This window comes from Monodon monoceros, unplaced genomic scaffold (assembly GCF_005190385.1).
Source record: "Monodon monoceros isolate NGI ecotype Baffin Bay Population unplaced genomic scaffold, NGI_Narwhal_1 Super_Scaffold_3, whole genome shotgun sequence".
Classification (NCBI taxonomy): domain Eukaryota; kingdom Metazoa; phylum Chordata; class Mammalia; order Artiodactyla; family Monodontidae; genus Monodon; species Monodon monoceros.
Window position 1 is genome coordinate 28,811,037 of NW_021703780.1, and position 16,420 is coordinate 28,827,456.

Below are 16,420 nucleotides of genomic sequence, written 5' to 3' on the forward strand. Positions count from 1 at the left end.
AGACCCGCTCTGAGGCGCCTCCAAAGCGCCGGCTCGCAGCCAGGCAGAGCCAGCGCGTTGGCACTTGAGTGGGGGGAGGGGGAGAGAGCTCTCCATAAAGGAAGCTGAATTTTCTCCAGTCTTTCCTATCGCTCGCTTACCTGTGGCCGGGCAGGTGAGCCTGCAGGGTGAGGCAGCTTCCTCCTTGGGCACTCGGTCTGCATTCAGCTCCAGGGCGTGCTCTGTAGGTAGTCCTCTCTGTTACTTATCTGGTCAGAGCCTGAAAGCACCCTTGACCCAAAACTTATCCCCAACTTCCCCAGCACCCTTCCCCTTCTTTGCAAATGTTGGGGGGGATGGGATGAGTTAGGGGGAAGAAAGTTGACTTAAGATCAAACCCGAGCCACCATAAGCTTCCCTTGCGTATCTTTTTGTCTCCTCAAGGAGGATGGAGATTCTTAGCTAAAGGCCGAACAAAAACAAAAAACAAGAGCCTATTTTCATGGCAGGGCTGTGTCAGGGAAAGGCAGGCTTGCTGTCTCCTTCTCGCAAAGGGCTTAATGCCTGGCCAGCCAAGATCTCTTAGATCCCAGGGCATTGCAGTTGCTATGGCCTGAGCATTCATCCTACAGACACTCTGGTTCCCTGTGTGAGGGTGTGTTTTAAAGGGGAAGAGAGAGACTAAAGAAAAGTTTGGTGCTGTTAGCATTTATAATGAGGCAAGTCCCAGTCTTCCTTCAAAGACCCTTTTCTGACCATTTTATAGAAATGGCAAAGTCAAGATTTTTATCGTTGACTCAAGGGTGGTGGGTGATGAGCGGTAGAGGGGGAAGGTCTCTTAAAGCAGGGAACCTGGATTGGACAGTCTTGGTGTGGAGAGAAGCCCATCTAAGGCCCAGGGAACATTGATCCTAAGATGAAGTAGGTCCATCCTTCAGCTGCCTCCTTGTCAGCCTTAGATCTACTGTGCCCCACTGTGTGCCACCCCACTACATGCCTGTCCAGTCCCTCCAACACATCTGATCATTGAGCTCCCCATAGAGTCCATTTCTGGATTAAGTCTTAAGTCAGTGCAATATTTCATTGACTTTCCATTTCTGCATGAGATGCTTAAAGTAAGGTCAGAACGTAATCAAAGTGCAGCTTGCTTTAACCTCCAGAGAAAGAGCCCAGCTCCTTTTCTGAAATCATTAAGTCCAGTTGACCTAAAAATTGTGCACTGGATTTGCAACTGAAGACTTGAGAATGTAAGTTTGGCTGTCTTTAAAAAAAAAAAAAAAGAAATTTGTAGTCATGTTTAGAAGCAATCTCAAGATATTAACTAAAATGTGTCCTTATTCTTCTGCTAATTATGATAAGAAAGGTTCCACTTCAGTTCATGGAATGGCCTAGAGTTGACCCCTTTGTCCTGAAGGGAAACTGAGAGGGTGGACCAGGGGTCACCAGGGTGGGGAGGCAATGTCTTTTATTTTTCCCATTCCCACTCTGCAAGCTCCAGTCCTCAGCCCAGGCATTGTTAGTGTATAAAATGATGATCTCATGGGACTTCCCTGGCTGTCTAGTGGTTAAGACTCCACGCTCCCAGTACAGGGGGCACGGGTTCAATCCCTGGTCAGGGAACTAAGATCTTGCATGCTGCAAGTCACGGACAAAAAAAAAAAAAAAAATGATGACCCCACGACATTGTTATAAGGATTCTTTATCCCACTGGGATTCTTGGCCATGTGAAAATGACAGACTCCAGGTACTGGAGCTCAGGTAGACACGGAAGCACACTCAGAACACTACCGGGGCCAGTGGGGAGATAATGCCCTACCCATTCGTTGCCGTTAGCTTCAAAAATAATAAACCCAATAAAATGTCTTTTTATTATGGCTTTCCATCACTCTTCTTCTTTCAAATATCTCCTTTTTTGGGTGACAGTGTTTGTTGTTGTCATGATTTTCGACAATTTCTTTCTTGTGATGACAGGCTAACTGAAAGAGAACTTACTATAAGCTTTAAAAAATCTTTAATATATAATATGTATACATATAACATATAATATGACTATTATTATTGTATGTGTCAGGTGCTTTATAGAGAGTATCTCTCTTACTCCCAACATCTCTGAAGCAGGTGGGATGATTTCCATTTTACAGCTGGGAAAATGGAGGCTGCAAAAACTTCATTGATTGTCCTGGGCCACCCAGCTCCCAAGGGATGATGGCACTGGGGCTGGGACCCAGGACAGCCTGACTCCCTCTCCCACTTCACGCCTCCCTCCTGTGCCACTCGGCAGGTCTCACAACTCCGAATTGCCCGATGATGAAATGTAACAGGAGGGAAGGCTCACTGGGGCAGAGCTGAGGCTGGTGCTTTGGTCTGTTGCAGGGCGTTGATGCGAATTACACCAGCGCCTTTGGAGGAAAGTGTTTTCGCTGCTTGCACTTCTGTTTCTGATGCGTTTATTTTTGTTGTTGTTTTTTTTTTGGCCACACCACGTGGCTTGTGGGATCTTAGTTCCCTGGCCAGGGATTGAACCCACGCCCTGTGCAGTGGAAGCACGGAGCCTTAACCACTGGACCGCCAGGGAAGTCCCTGTTTCTTTTTTGTTTTTAATTAATTAATTTATTTGTTTATTTTTGGCTGCGTTGGGTCTTTGTTGCTGTGCGTGGGCTTTCTCTAGTTGCGGCGAGTGGGGGCTACTCTTTGTTGCAGTGTTCAGGCTTCTCTTGTTGTGGAGCGCGGGCTCTAGAGCACAGGCTCAGTAGTTGTGGCGCATGGGTTTAGTTGCTCCGTGGCATGTGAGATCTTCCCGGAGCAGGGCTCGAACCCGTGTCCCCAGCATTGGCAGGCGGATTCTTAACCACTGCGCCACCAGGGAAGTCCGAAAGCCCCTGTTTCTGATGCGTTGAGATATCTGTGTGATATTGGAAAGTGAACCACACACTGAAAGGCAAAATATTGCGTGTTTCAGGGCTTCCCTGCTGAAGCCCACACGCCTGGAGCCCATGCTCCGCAATAGGAGAGGCCACCGCAATGAGGGGCCCCCGCACCTCAGCGAAGAGTGGCCCCTGCTCGCCGCAGCTGGAGAGAGCCGCGCACAGCAACGAAGACCCAATGCAGCCAAAAATAAATAAATAAAATATATTTTTAAAAAACCCCAAAAACAATATTGCGTGTTTCAGGCCAAAAGTCTGGAGAGCAGATAAATGAGACCTTAAGGTTTGTGCCAGAGTTAAGGAATGCCCTAGAAGGGCTTGCCCAGTATGACACAACACACTCAAAGATGTCTCTTGCCCTCAGGGAGTTGCTTTGACTGGACAGATAGAATATTGGCAGTGGGACAGTCAGAAGAAGGGAGCCGTAATTGATAAGGAAATGAGGTCTGAAATTTTAGAAACCACCCATCTGCACAGATTATGAATTCCAGATAGGACGGTTGCTGTAAGATCCTTCAGCTGTGCTAGTCTAGAAAGCCCCAAGTATGGTGTTTGTCAGTGTCTTTGAGACTAGATGTCTAGCTTAATGCCATCTCCTGACCTTTGCTTATCAAAGTTAAAATTTGATAATTTGATAGTACGTTTGGTGTATAAACGTACATGGCTATCAATAGTGCTGGTTGGGTTTCACGCGTTCAGAAAGAATCAGTGGATGAATGTACTATACTCAAAGTAATACACAAAATGTGATAGATGTTAACATCTTTAAACTACTTGAAATAATTTTGGCTTTTAGTCTGAAAGTCAGAAGAAGAAACGTCTTCCTACTCTCAGAATGATATCTACTAGCCTTGGTAGGGAAAGTGACTTATGACTCAGAAGAGTAGGGAATGCAGACCTGTCCCGGAAGGCAGGGTTTCTCATGTACCCCGGGAATCTCCCATCCCTGTTGTCAAAATGTATAGAATGGGATCGAGCTTTCTCATCTGAATTCTCATCTCAACTGTTTCTAAAGGCATATGGCTGAATCTGTCTCAGGCCCAGTCTGAAACAAATAAACAAACCTACCGTGTAAAGAAAACACACAGGCGCACCAAATCAGCAAGAAAACGATTCCTTGTCATGGAATGCAGGCTACCTTAAGTTGAGGAAGTACCCGGGACTAAATCGGCATAGGTCCACCAACCGGCTAGATTACCTATTTTCGTGTGGCTAAATTTGAACAGAGTCTTTCAAGCTGGATGTGGTTTAGCACAGTTAATGCTGTCTTTTCCAGCACTGTTTGCAGAAGGCCCCTTTCTCCAGGTGGATGGGGTGAGTGTGCGTGGGTTCAGTCTGCTTGTAGATCACAAGACATCACATTTCACCTTACATTTGACTCCATCTGTGAGGATGAGAGGTAACGTCTCTTCGGAGATTCCATAGAGAAGTTGCAAATTGGTTTTGTACTCAGCCGGCCCTTTATAAAACATTCAAACTATAATTGGCTCAAGTAAACTTTATTGTGTGTGTGTGTGTGTGTGTGTGTGTGTGTGTGTGTGTGTGTGTGTGATGGGAAATGACCAGACGCATCCTCAGATTATTCAGGGGCCAGTGTGAATTGAGTGACTTTTCTTTCTGTCAACTGCCATGCCTTTTTTTCCGGTAAGCACTAACTCTGCTGGCCCTCTTCCCCCGAGCAGGCCTGGCCGACTCCGGTGATGCCAGGTCACCCGGCAACTTCCTGGAAGACTCAGGTGCTTCTCTTCGGTGACAAGAGTCTCTCATCGCCCTTGGGCATGTGCCCGACGACCATTTGGAGTGGACGCAGTCTGGAGCATTAGGCGCAGCTATGTCTGTTTGACAGAATGAAAACGGAAGCCGTAATAGGAGTTAACCTGGTCCCCAAATTGAATCCCCGTTTAGCGTTAGCGGGACACTGGGCATTACTGTTGCTGGGATAGCAGGTGCTGAGCTTCGATTCTTTAGGGGCGGGGTGAGGTCGTGAATAAATACTGGCCTAGCTCCAGTGTTTGTATTTGTCAAATACCAAAAAGTAAACAGGCATCCTAAATTGGCTTGTGTGCTGCCACCTGGCTACTCTACCACCTCCCATTTCCAGCCTGAGTCCAAGAGGAGAGGAGCCAGGCAGAGATCATAAGTAGGGAGGAACCTGGCAGATGTGTAAGTGTCTGCTGAACGCTCACGAGAGCTGTAGAAACCTGGCGCTCACGGACGTTTAGGCCGTTGGTTGAAAGCAGTGGTGACCTCACGCTTCGTAAGAGCTGCTGAAGGCCTCCAGGAATGGTCCGTTCTCCTGGCTTCTGGCTCTGGAGTTTTTCCACATGTTAGCATCCTGGCCTTGGAGATGATGGATGCTTGCAGTGGTGGGAAAGTTGCGCTCAGGGTGTCCTCAAGCAGGGGTGGGACTGGGCGGGGCATGGGTGGGGAGTCAGGGCAGCGTGCTATAGCCCCATCTTCTCTTGAGACTATCTGGGAATTTTGTCCAAGGCTTCATTCTATTTATTTATTTATTTTTGGCTGTGTTGGGTCTTCGTTTCTGTGCGAGGGCTTTCTCTAGTTGCGGCAAGCGGGGGCCACTCTTCATCGCGGTGCGCGGGCCTCTCACTATCGCGGCCTCTCTTGTTGTGGAGCACAGGTTCCAGACGCGCAGGCTCAGTAGTTGTGGCTCACGGGCCCAGTTGCTCCGCAGCATGTGGGATCCTCCCAGACCAGCGCTCGAACCTGTGTCCCCTGCATTGGCAGGCAGATTCTCAACCACTGCACCACCAGGGAAGCCCCAAGCCTTCATTCTAAACGAAAAAAAACAAAACCAAATTTAAAAAAGACGGGGCTTCTGGGACTTCCTTCATGGTCCAGTGGTTAAGACTCTGTACTTGCATTGCAGGGGGCACGGGTTTGACCCCTGGTCAGGGAACTAAGATCCTGCATGCCATATGGCGTGGCCAAAAAGTTAAAAAAATAAAAATAAAAAAGAGGGGGCTTCATAAACGAAGTCACAGCAAGGCTCATGAGCTTATCTTGATATAATATTTTTATTTATTTTATTTATTTATTTTTGGCTGTGTTGGGTCTTCGTTGCTGCGTGTGGGCTTTCTCTAGTTGTGGCGAGTGGGGGCTCCTTTTCGTTGCAGCACGCGGGCTTCTCATTGCGGTGGCTTCTCTTCTTGCGAAGCACAGGCTCTAGGCACATGGGCTTCAGTAGTTGTGGCACGTGGGCTCAGTAGTTGTGGCTCATGGACTCTGGAGCATAGGCTCAGTAGTTGTGGCACGCAGGCTTAGTTGCTCCGAGGCATGCGGGATTTTCCCGGACCAGGGCTCGAACCTGTGTCCCCTGCATTGACAGGCGGATTCTTAGCCACTGCACCACCAGGGAAGTCCCGATATAATTTTCCATTTGCTCTTTTGCCACCCGGACTGCTTGGTGGCTCTAGTTCTTGGAGCCATTTGCTAATCTGTTTTGGGAGAAGGAGCCTGAGTTGAATGGATTTAGGAGAAAGGAAAGGAGTGAGTTCATAGGTTCTGGAATCCAATGAGCAGTGGTGGCTTTAAGAGGGCTTTGGCCCTGACAGCCCAGAGGGAAGGAATATTAATGGCTCTTAATATGAATCATCGATGTTGGTATCGTTAAGCTTCTATTTATTGAGCATGTACCATTGACATTGTGTTGAATACCTTCTACAAATGATCTCAATAAAACCTTCAAGTCCATGAGGTAGTAGCATTAGCCCCATTTTGTAGGAAATGAGGCTTAGGAGAAGTTATGGTCAAGCAATTGTCGACTGCCAGAGAGAGAGTTCAGATCTAGGCCGACCTGGCTTCCTACACACTGCTCTTTCTGCCAAGATGTGGGTAGGGCACAAGTAACCTTAATTGACTGGAATTTTGTTTCCCGTTAAAGGAATGCTTTTACCTGAGAGTCGAACATTCTCTTTCCACTGGGTGAGCATTTCTGCTCCACGATGGCATTTGGAAGTTTAGCCCAAAGGGCTGATTATAAAGTAAAAGCAACCTGTGTGTGTGTGTGTATTGAAAGGGGAGGGCATGCAGCCATTGGCAAGCATTTTCCTGTGGTGTGATTCTGACAAGGAATGGTGCCATGGTTAAGATGGAAAGATACTCTTGCAAATTGAAATGTTATAAATAGGGAATAGACGCTTTGCTTTCCTGCTCCTTGGGTCATTTTGAAAAATATTTGCTTAGTGAGTAACAGTGTGACATGGGTTCTGCTTAGCATGGCAGTTTCAACTCATCCTGAGAACTTGAGGACCTCTTGGGGCTTTTTCTTTGCTGCCAGCCTGATTATTTGTATAGGATCAGTGCGTGGGTTTGCCTCATCTGTTATTAGTATTTTCTTTGTTAACTTTTCATTTCAGGTCTCTTAGAAACTGGTTGGGCTCCATGATTTGCATGGTCTTGTATGTGATGTGTTTGTGTGTGGTTTATCACGCTTGTAGCGCTCTCCTAATCAAGGTTTTCATAGATTGTAGGTGCTGAGTAGACTAAAGAAAGGCATAAGGGGAGAAGAAATGTTACCGCAGGTTCCAGGAAAGAGGTTGGCATTCTGGTTTCCCAAAGAATCCTTTAGAGACAAGACCATAATCTGATATCAACTTAGGTATGGCCAGTTCAGCATAACCAGGTTTAATAGAGGCAAGAGGATGGGAAGGGGGAAAAGTACTCAAAGGCAAATGGTGACAGGTTCCCAGAATAATCTAACTGGGCGTTAGTCACTCCTTGCTCTTCCTTTACTTCTGGACGTCCATGGCTCTTCTCTCTTTGGTTGAAATCTTGTGTACCTGGTCCAGGAGAAATACCAAATCGGACAAGATCTGGGTATGCTTCCCTCCCCATGTGGGATGCTCAGGGCCAGCGTTACTCCATTTCAGCTTCTTACTGACGACAGACAATGTGCTATTCATCTTTGTGTTTCTGGCTCAATGCCCTGACACATAGTAGTTAAGCAATAAATGATTGTTGAATGAATTCCAGAAGGATTTTGCTGTAAACTAACTGTTCATTCATTCTAGACGAGTTAGAGGGTAGTGAGAGCTTGATCTATCTCTCAATACTTTGAGCTACATCTCAAGGGTATTTGAGTTACTAACAAGGAACATTTTATTTATTTATTATTATTATTTTTTTAGCCACGTTGCACCGCTTGTGGGATCTTAGTTCTGTGACCAGGGATTGAACCTGGGCCCGGGATTGAACCTGGTCCCTCGGCAGTGAAAGTACCGAGTCCTAACCACTGGACCACCAGGGAAGCCCCTTCCCAATTCATTCTTATTCTTGGATGTTACACAACCATTCCTGTACAGTTAAAACTAATATGTACGTGCTTGTACTCTGCGTTTCTTTCTGTAGCTATTTTTCTGTGATCTTACAGGGATATATTTTTCACTCATTTAATAAATATTTATGGTACATCTGTTAAACATCAGGCATTGCTAGACTCTGGGTATGTGATGGTAAAAGGCTATTAATGGGTCCTCCCTCTTGAAGTTTATAGTTTATCAGGGAAGACAGAAGGGTTGATATTTAAAGACTAATCTTCTGAAAGAGCAGAAGGGTGAATATTCCAGTAAGAGGGAACAGCACGTGGAAGGGCCCAGAGGTAGGAAAGGGCCCACATGTTCAGAGACTGGAAAGAAGGCCATTGTGGTTGGTGCTCAGCGAATAGAGGCAGAAGGAGCATGGACTGAGGTTGAAGAGGTGGGCAGAGGCCAGACTGTACAAGATCTTTAAAGATACGAATATGTCAGGATATCACTTAGAGTACAGTGGGAAGCAGGGTTATAATATGGCTTTAATTAGATTTTTTTTTTTTAATAGATCACTGTGGCAGTTCTGTGGAAAATGGGTTGGAAAGGAGAAACGTAGATGCAGGAGGCCAGTTGGAACCTTTTGCCATAGTTCAGGGGAAAGATGATGGTTCTGGGGTGGTGGCAGTGAACATAGGGGGTTACCAGTTAGATCTGCAAGAGTTTGAACAGAGTTTCCGGATGGTGAAATACGAGCGGGCAGGTGCGGTGAAAAGAAAGCAGTCATCAAGGCTGGCTCCCTGGCACCGTGTGGCTTGTGGGATCTTAGTTCCCTGGGGGGCACAGGTATCGAAACTGTGCCCCCTGCAGTGGAAGCTCGGAATCCTAACCACTGGACCGCCAGGGAAATCCCATGACTCTCCGCTTCTTGAATTTAGTCTTTGATGGTCTGATTCCTTTGAAGGGGAGGCTGGGGAAGGAGTGGGTGGGATTGGGGCACCCAAAGTTTGGATGTGAGTTTGAGGTGCTGTGATTTATGTCAGTGCAGTCTTCATGCCCGCCAGTTTTTAAGCCCACCTCTTCTCTGGTTGGCAGTGTGTTGAGTCATCCCCCTGTTGTTGGACACTTAGGTTATTGTCATTGTTTTCCTACTGCAAGCGAGCAGCAGTAATAGAGTTGTCTCTGTACAGACGAGCTGCTCTTTTCCCTTTTGGGTTGTTCCCAAAAGTGAGGTGCATTTGAAGTGTATTCCCCAAAGTGGAATTGCGGGGTCGCAGGAAATGAATGAACCATTTTATGGCTCGTGCTGCATGTTGCCAGATTGTCTTTAGAAAGACTAAATTCATTAAGAACATCACCAGCAACCTATAAATGTACCTTCTACCCCACAAGCCTGCCAACGTTGAAGTTTCTCATTTTAATTTATTTATGCTGCTTTAATATAGACATGTAAAGGTCCCTGGTTGTGCAAATTTACATTTCAGTAGTTGCTAGGGATATCATCAATTTATCCATGGGATAATTTCCCTTGTAATGATTCTGTCTCAACTGTTGAGTGGAATTTGTGTTAACCTCCTTTGCATTAATTCTTTACATTTTTAGTTATAAGCTTTTATTAGCTATATGTGGCATATATTTTTCCAGTCTACTTTTAATGTTTTTATATTTCGTAATGCAAACATTTCTGTTAATGTTTTTTTTTCTTTTTCTTTCTTTTTCTTTTTTTCAGCCGTGCTGTGCGGCTTGCAGGATCTTAGTTCCCTGACCAGGGATTGGACCCGGGCCACGGAATTGAAAGCGTGGAGTCCTAACCACTGGACTGCCAGGGATTTCCCTTGGTTAATTTCTTAAACTTATTTTCTGAAAGTATCAGAAAATGAGAGTATCTTCTTTTGTGTCTGAGAGTATCTTCTTTGTTGTTGTTGATTTTTGTTTTCATAGTCAGACATTGATTTTTTTTTTTAACATCTTTATTGGAATATAATTGCTTTACAATGGTGTGTTAGTTTCTGCTTTATAACAAAGTGAATCAGCTATACATAAACATATATCCCCATATCTCCTCCCTCTTGCGTCTCCCTCCCTCCCACCCTATCCCACCCTTCTAGGTGGACACAAAGCACTGAGCTGATCTCCCTGTGCTATGCGGCTGCTTCCCACTAGCTATCTGTTTTACATTTGGTAGTGTATATAAGTCCATGCCACTCTCTCACTTCGTCCCAGCTTACCCTTTCCTCTCCCCGTGTCCTCAAGTCCATTCTCTACGTCTGCGTCTTTATTCCTAGACATTGATCTCCTTACAGATGGGCTAAATCAACTATTGCTATTACTTTAAATTTTATATTTGATCTTTTTTTTTTTAACATCTTTATTGGGGTATAATTGCTTTACAATGGTGTGTTAGTTTCTGCTTTATAACAAAGTGAATATATTTGATCTTTTTAATGTTGGGTTTATTAACCTTTCTGGAATTCAGCATCATGTTGGTGGTGAGAACTACATCAGTGTGTTCTGCAGATGTTCATACTCCTAGTGTGAGTAAAGGATTTCATGGTCAAATAAGTCTCACCATTTTCTGCTGTCGTCCCGCTGGGCCTCCTGGAGCCATCATCAGGCTGCCATTAACTGTGCCTCTGCAAGACAGGGCTCCAATCAGGAGCATTTCCTAAACTTTTAGACCAGGGGTGGGTGAACTTTATAAAGAGCTAGATAGTATTTTCGGCCACGTAGACCCTGTGATCTCTGTGGAAACTACTCAACTCTGCCTCTGTACTTTGACAGCCGGACCTAGGCAATGCCCAGAGGAATGGGTGTGGCTGGGTACCAAGTAAACTTGATTTGTGGACACCGAAATTTGAATTTCAAATGATTTTTTTCATGTGTCACAAAATTTTATTCTTCTTTTGATATTTTTTCCCAACTATTGAAAACGTAAAAGCCGGAGTTTGTTCACCGGTGTTGTAGACCCTAGAATCGTGAACATCTGACTTAACTTCTTCTCCGTTTGTCTCCAGTGTACCTACTAGTAACACATCCTTTCTCCTCTTGTGTTTTCTCATTTGCTGTATAGTAAGTTTATCTTCTAAATCTGTTTGGAAACGCCAGTTGGTCCTTGCTTGCCTTTTACCTCCTTGCCATGCGGTCTGTATGTTTTGTTCTGTGTGGGCTCCTAGCCTAGTAGGGTGTGTTTTAGGATTACAGTGTTTTTTGTTTTTTTTTAATTTAGAGTCTTTGACACACTTATCAAGAATCGGATATTTTCGTGTTTTTTTTTTTTTTTTTTGGCCGCACCTCACGGCTTGTGGGATCTTAGTTCCCCACCTAGGGATGATGGAACCCGTGCCCTCTGCAGTGAAAGCACATAGTCCTAACCACTGGACCTCCAGGGAACTCCCGTGTTTTGTTTTGTTTTTTAATAAAAAGGAGGCTACACGTTGATTCTTTTTTTTGCGTACGCGGGCCTCTCACTGCTGTGGCCTCTCCTGTTGCGGAGCACAGGCTCCGGACGCGCAGGCTCAGCGGCCATGGCTCACGGGCCCAGCCGCTCGGCGGCATGTGGGATCTTCCCGGACCGGGGCACGAACCCGTGTCCCCTGCATCGGCAGGCGGACTCTCAACCACTGCGCCACCAGGGAATCCCACGTTTATTCTTTAGTGTTGTAAAAAAAACAGGTATTATTTATTTATTTTATTGAATGAAAGGTTCTTTAAATTCTGTAGTGCTTTACAATTTTCAAAAGTTTCATACACATGATTCGTATTCATATAATCCCATAGTAACCCTTTTTCCCCCATCCCCATATTGCTTCTCCCCCTTCCCTCTCTCCACTGGTAACCACTAGCTTGTTCTCTATTGGATATTTGTGTTTTAATTGGGGTGTTTTAAAAAGTTGTCTAATCCCAAGGGACTGAAGCTAAACTAGAGTAAAATGACAGTAGAAGGAGTGATGATTAAAATAACTTATATTCATGGAGAACTTCCTTGGGTCATGTGTGTTCTACCTGCTTTATGTGTAGTAACAATTAATTGTGAAAACAACCCTAGGATTGTTACCCTATGTATTATTTTTATTGCATTATTATTAAAATTATTTAATTGTATTATTATTATCTCCATTATATTAATGAGGAAATGGAGACACAGGTCAAACCACTTCCATACCCTCCCCCCTCCCCCCTTCCCCCCCCTCCCCCCAGCTCCAAATCAGGATCTGGTAGAGCTGGGCTTGCTCAGATGCTTCAAGCTAAATTAGGTTTTGTTTATACTTTCAGGCTGGAGTTCCTGGCCTGGCTGGTGGTGTTAGTTTTGCCTTGGTTTATATGAGGATTCTATAAATTCTTAGTGAGCCCAGAGGCATGTTTCCCCTACACCTTTACCTGTCTTATTTATAAGTTGGCTTCTCCACGTAGGTGGGGTCTTAGCCTATAGAACTAGCCATCGTGATGGATGGAGGGAGATGCGTTTCTGTGGTCCAAGGCCTGAAGGCTGAGTACACACTCTTCTGCATTGTAGGTTCCAGGGAAGACAGCATCCGGGTCAGTTCAGTCTTGCCCATTTTTTTCCCTTTTCCCGTGGGTCCCCCGAGCTTGCCTCCTTCCGGTCCTGTTGTCAGCACATTCTAGCCTCAGCATTCTCTAGATTTGCCAGCTTTAACAGCAGTCCCTGCTTTTACCCTAGCAACAGAAGGCTTTTTTATATCAGAGAGGATAGTAGGCAGTGCCAGAGCCAGCCAAATTTATATAACACAACTGAGAACAGGTCTGTCCGTGCTTTGTAGAAGCTTTATCCCTGGTGCCTTTCTCTCTGTACATTCTTTTTCTTTCTTCAAGTCTAGAGAATTCCCAGCAGTCAGTGTCTTGTGATTACAAATTTAATGTGACGCCGAAAATAAAATGGTCAGAACTTCTGGGGGTGTTTCTACCCTGCCTGGTTTTTGCTGTTTGAGCATCTATTAGTATGTCTTATAGTCACCATCTCAGGAATAACTTGGTTCCCTTTTCTTTGTTATCGTATCCACAGTAGCGGAGATTCCTTTTGATGTACTAGTTTTAGGCAGCATTGAACAATTTTCTATAGCAAACTCACAAGTGGTCTTCCTGCTGATCCCTTACGAATAGACAAAAGTTTATCACTGTCTTGAGTTTGCTCATTTTCCATGAAAAGTGATTGGAATTTGATAGAGAACAAGAATGACATAAACACGTTGTACTTATAAACTGCGTGGAATTTTTTCCCCATTTGTTTGAAGGACGACGTCACGGGATAAGAATTGTTAAAGAGAAATAGGCATCAGTATTCTGACATGTATCAGCACAGCTGGTGCTTCTTGGGTCCATCTCTGTGCCCTAGAGTAGAAGCGATATAACAGGACAGGTGTGATGGGTATCACCAAGGTGAGTGTGGAGGCCTTTATAGCTGGTCGTTTTAGAGCTACCTCTTCCCTCCTTTGAAATTTGCTTTGTCTTGGGTTTTCCCTTTTAATCACTTCATAAGTATTTACAGTGCTCCCATATCCTGTACAGTTTGGGGTGGTACACTGATATTTGCTCATTTAACCATGATTGGTGGTGAAATAAGTGTCCTAAGTACATGAAATTTTTCAAATTTGAAGTTGAAGCTAAGAGGGACATAGGTGACTTCCGGAGAATAATCTCATTACACTGCTTATAATTCCAAGCACCAAGTTAGTGTAATCTTTTTATGAAATGAAGGGGAGGTATTTTAAATTCTTCGTTACATTTGCTTGTCATCTTAAGCACCACACAAAGCATAATTCTTATAAGCCAGTTTTGGTTCTGTTAAAACAGAGTGATATCCTCAGGGGCTTTGGAGGCGAAACTAGTTGCCTTTCCACCGAAAGGTGCCAACCTGCTTTATCTCTTGAGTGATGATGGCTACGAGGTGGAGGCATTTTGGTTTTCTCTCACTTGCCTTTATATCCGTGCTCATGCCCAGCAACCTCTTCCATCCCCACCCTCTACTTTGCTGCTTCTAATTACTTACGGTCTGCAAAGCCATTCATTCATTTAGCCAACAAACCCTCGCCAGTTATACCACACATTGGGTACTGTCCTCAAGGACTTGGAGAGCATCAGAATGTAACAGAGTCTATTCTTATCCTCATGGAGCTTGTGGTCCAGAGGGGAAGACAACACTAAGCAGATGGATGTGTAACTACAAAATAAAGGTAGTCGTATAGGAAAACCAGGAACGAGGGGATGGATAAACAACAAGGTCTTACTGCATAGCACAGGGAACTGTATTCAATATCCTGTGATAAGCCATAATGGAAAAGAATATGGAAAAGGATGTATATATATGTATAACTGAGTCACTTTGCTGGACAGCAGAAATTAACACAACACAATATAGTAAGTCAACTATATTTCAATAAAATAAATTAAAAAAAATAAAACATTTATTAGCCTAAAAAATGTATATGAGGGGAGAATATGAGACCAGTTTTAAGTTGGGGAGGGGAGGGCAGGGATGGCATTTCCAAGTAAGCCCTAACTCTGGTAAAGGTTTTGCATTCCATCGTAAGTCACGTGGGGAGCCATTGAGAGTTTTAAGCAGGGGATGGAAGGATCAGATTTGGTGTGTCAGTTGGAATGGGTGTCAAGAAAGGAAGCCACGCACTCCATACTCTGCTGGACTCTCCGAGGAGGTATGAGTGTTTCTGTGAGTGAGCTCCTGGTCCCTGAATTTTTTGACATTTCTTTTGACCGCTGAGCACAGGTATTGGCAGGCTTCTTTTTTTTTTTTTTTTTTCTTTCCTGTAAAGATCCAGATAGTAAATACTTTAAGTTTGCAGCCATATGGTCTCTATTGCAACTATCCAGCTCTGCCGTTAATAGCATGAAAGCAGCCATAGACAATACCTGAATGAATGCCTAGGTTCCCATAACACTTATTTACAGGAACAGGGGGCGTGTAGCTTGCTGACCCTTGGCTGAGAGGATGCTTTGTTTATCATTTCCATGATCTTCGTCACAGGTGGTTGAGCAAGGAAGGAAATGCAATCTATGTGGTTGACCCTGGCCTCCAGCTGCTTATAATCATTATGGGAAGATAAGTATATACACTGAGGAAGCCATCAACTAACATTACAAGGCAATATGTCGTTAGGCACCAACATGATGAACAGAAGAAACAGGAAATGTGTTGAAGAATTTGCTCATCGGCTTGGCATCTGGGTTTCTAGGAATGGTTGTAAAGGCTTCATAGAGAATGTGGAACTTGATAAACAATCACAGACACCTTGAAGGTTAGAGCTGAATACAGCCTAGTCCAACCTGATAATTTTACAGGCATGTAAAACCGGGTCCAACTGATCTTAAGGCAGAGTCTGGACAAGAACACAAGTCTTCTGTTCTCTAAATCTTTGCCCAGGTATTCTTTGTATTTCAGGTCTGGTGCTCTCGTAGGCTGAAAATACGTATCTAGTAAATTCATAGTAATAAAGAGGAGAAGGAGTGAGAGGTTCCTAGTTATGGGTTGTATGGAGACTTCTTTGGTCCTTGAAGAAAGGGGTTCTCAAAAGCCTGAGGGCAGCATAGTTGTAGCTGTCATTTGGGATGAGAAGGAAAGAAAAGGGAAACTGGGGTGTTGTGTGGGAAGGGAAGGAGGCGAATATGGATTATAGAAAGACACGTGCGTACACTGACACACGGACAGAGAAGCAATCTACATGTCCTTAGTAGGAAGTATCTCTAAATTCTTTACCATGCGCATGTTCAAAGGCATATCCATACTGTTGAAGAGAGCTTGACCATTATAGAGAAGGAAGTACCTATGTGTTCAGACTTGGAAAGATTTCAGTGATGCAGTATTAGAAGGTGAACAAAAGCAAGTCACTGTGAATAGTGGGTATGGCCTGTCCCCTTTATATACGTAAACCAAACCCAAACCCAAAGTAGCTGAACTGGCCAACTGAAAGCATGTATGTGTGTTTTATGTGTAAATGCTCAGAAAATGGTCTGGAACGGTGCACACCAGAATGAACAGTGCGTTTCTCTGGGGAATGGGTGGATTTGAGCAAAGACTTAAACATTTCACTCTATTTCATAATTATTAAAATTGTTACAAGAATGTTTGTTTTTGTTATAAAAATAATCATTAAAAAAGAGTAATATTAAAACAGTAAAAAGTGCCAGGTTGGGTGAGAGGCAGAGGGAAGGGCTCTGACCGTGGAACTGAGCTGTCTCAGAATCATAGGTGATTAGAGCCCCAGGAGGCCCGTCGTGGTTCAG

General features: G+C 44.4%; 1 protein-coding gene across 2 annotated transcripts in view; it reads left to right on the forward strand.

Annotated features, from left to right (window-relative positions):
* TNFRSF21 (TNF receptor superfamily member 21) overlaps positions 1-16,420 on the forward strand; it is a 65,580-nt gene that overhangs the window by 1,266 nt on the left and 47,894 nt on the right. The window contains exon 1 of one of the 2 annotated variants that reach the window (XM_029242603.1): positions 13,969-14,835. The exons of the other annotated variant lie outside the window; for it this stretch is intronic. Within the exon in view, the coding sequence (XP_029098436.1) occupies positions 14,602-14,835 (234 nt within the window). The 5' untranslated portion in view covers positions 13,969-14,601. Of the gene's footprint in view, positions 1-13,968; positions 14,836-16,420 lie in introns of those variants that run through there. 2 annotated transcript variants of the gene reach the window in all.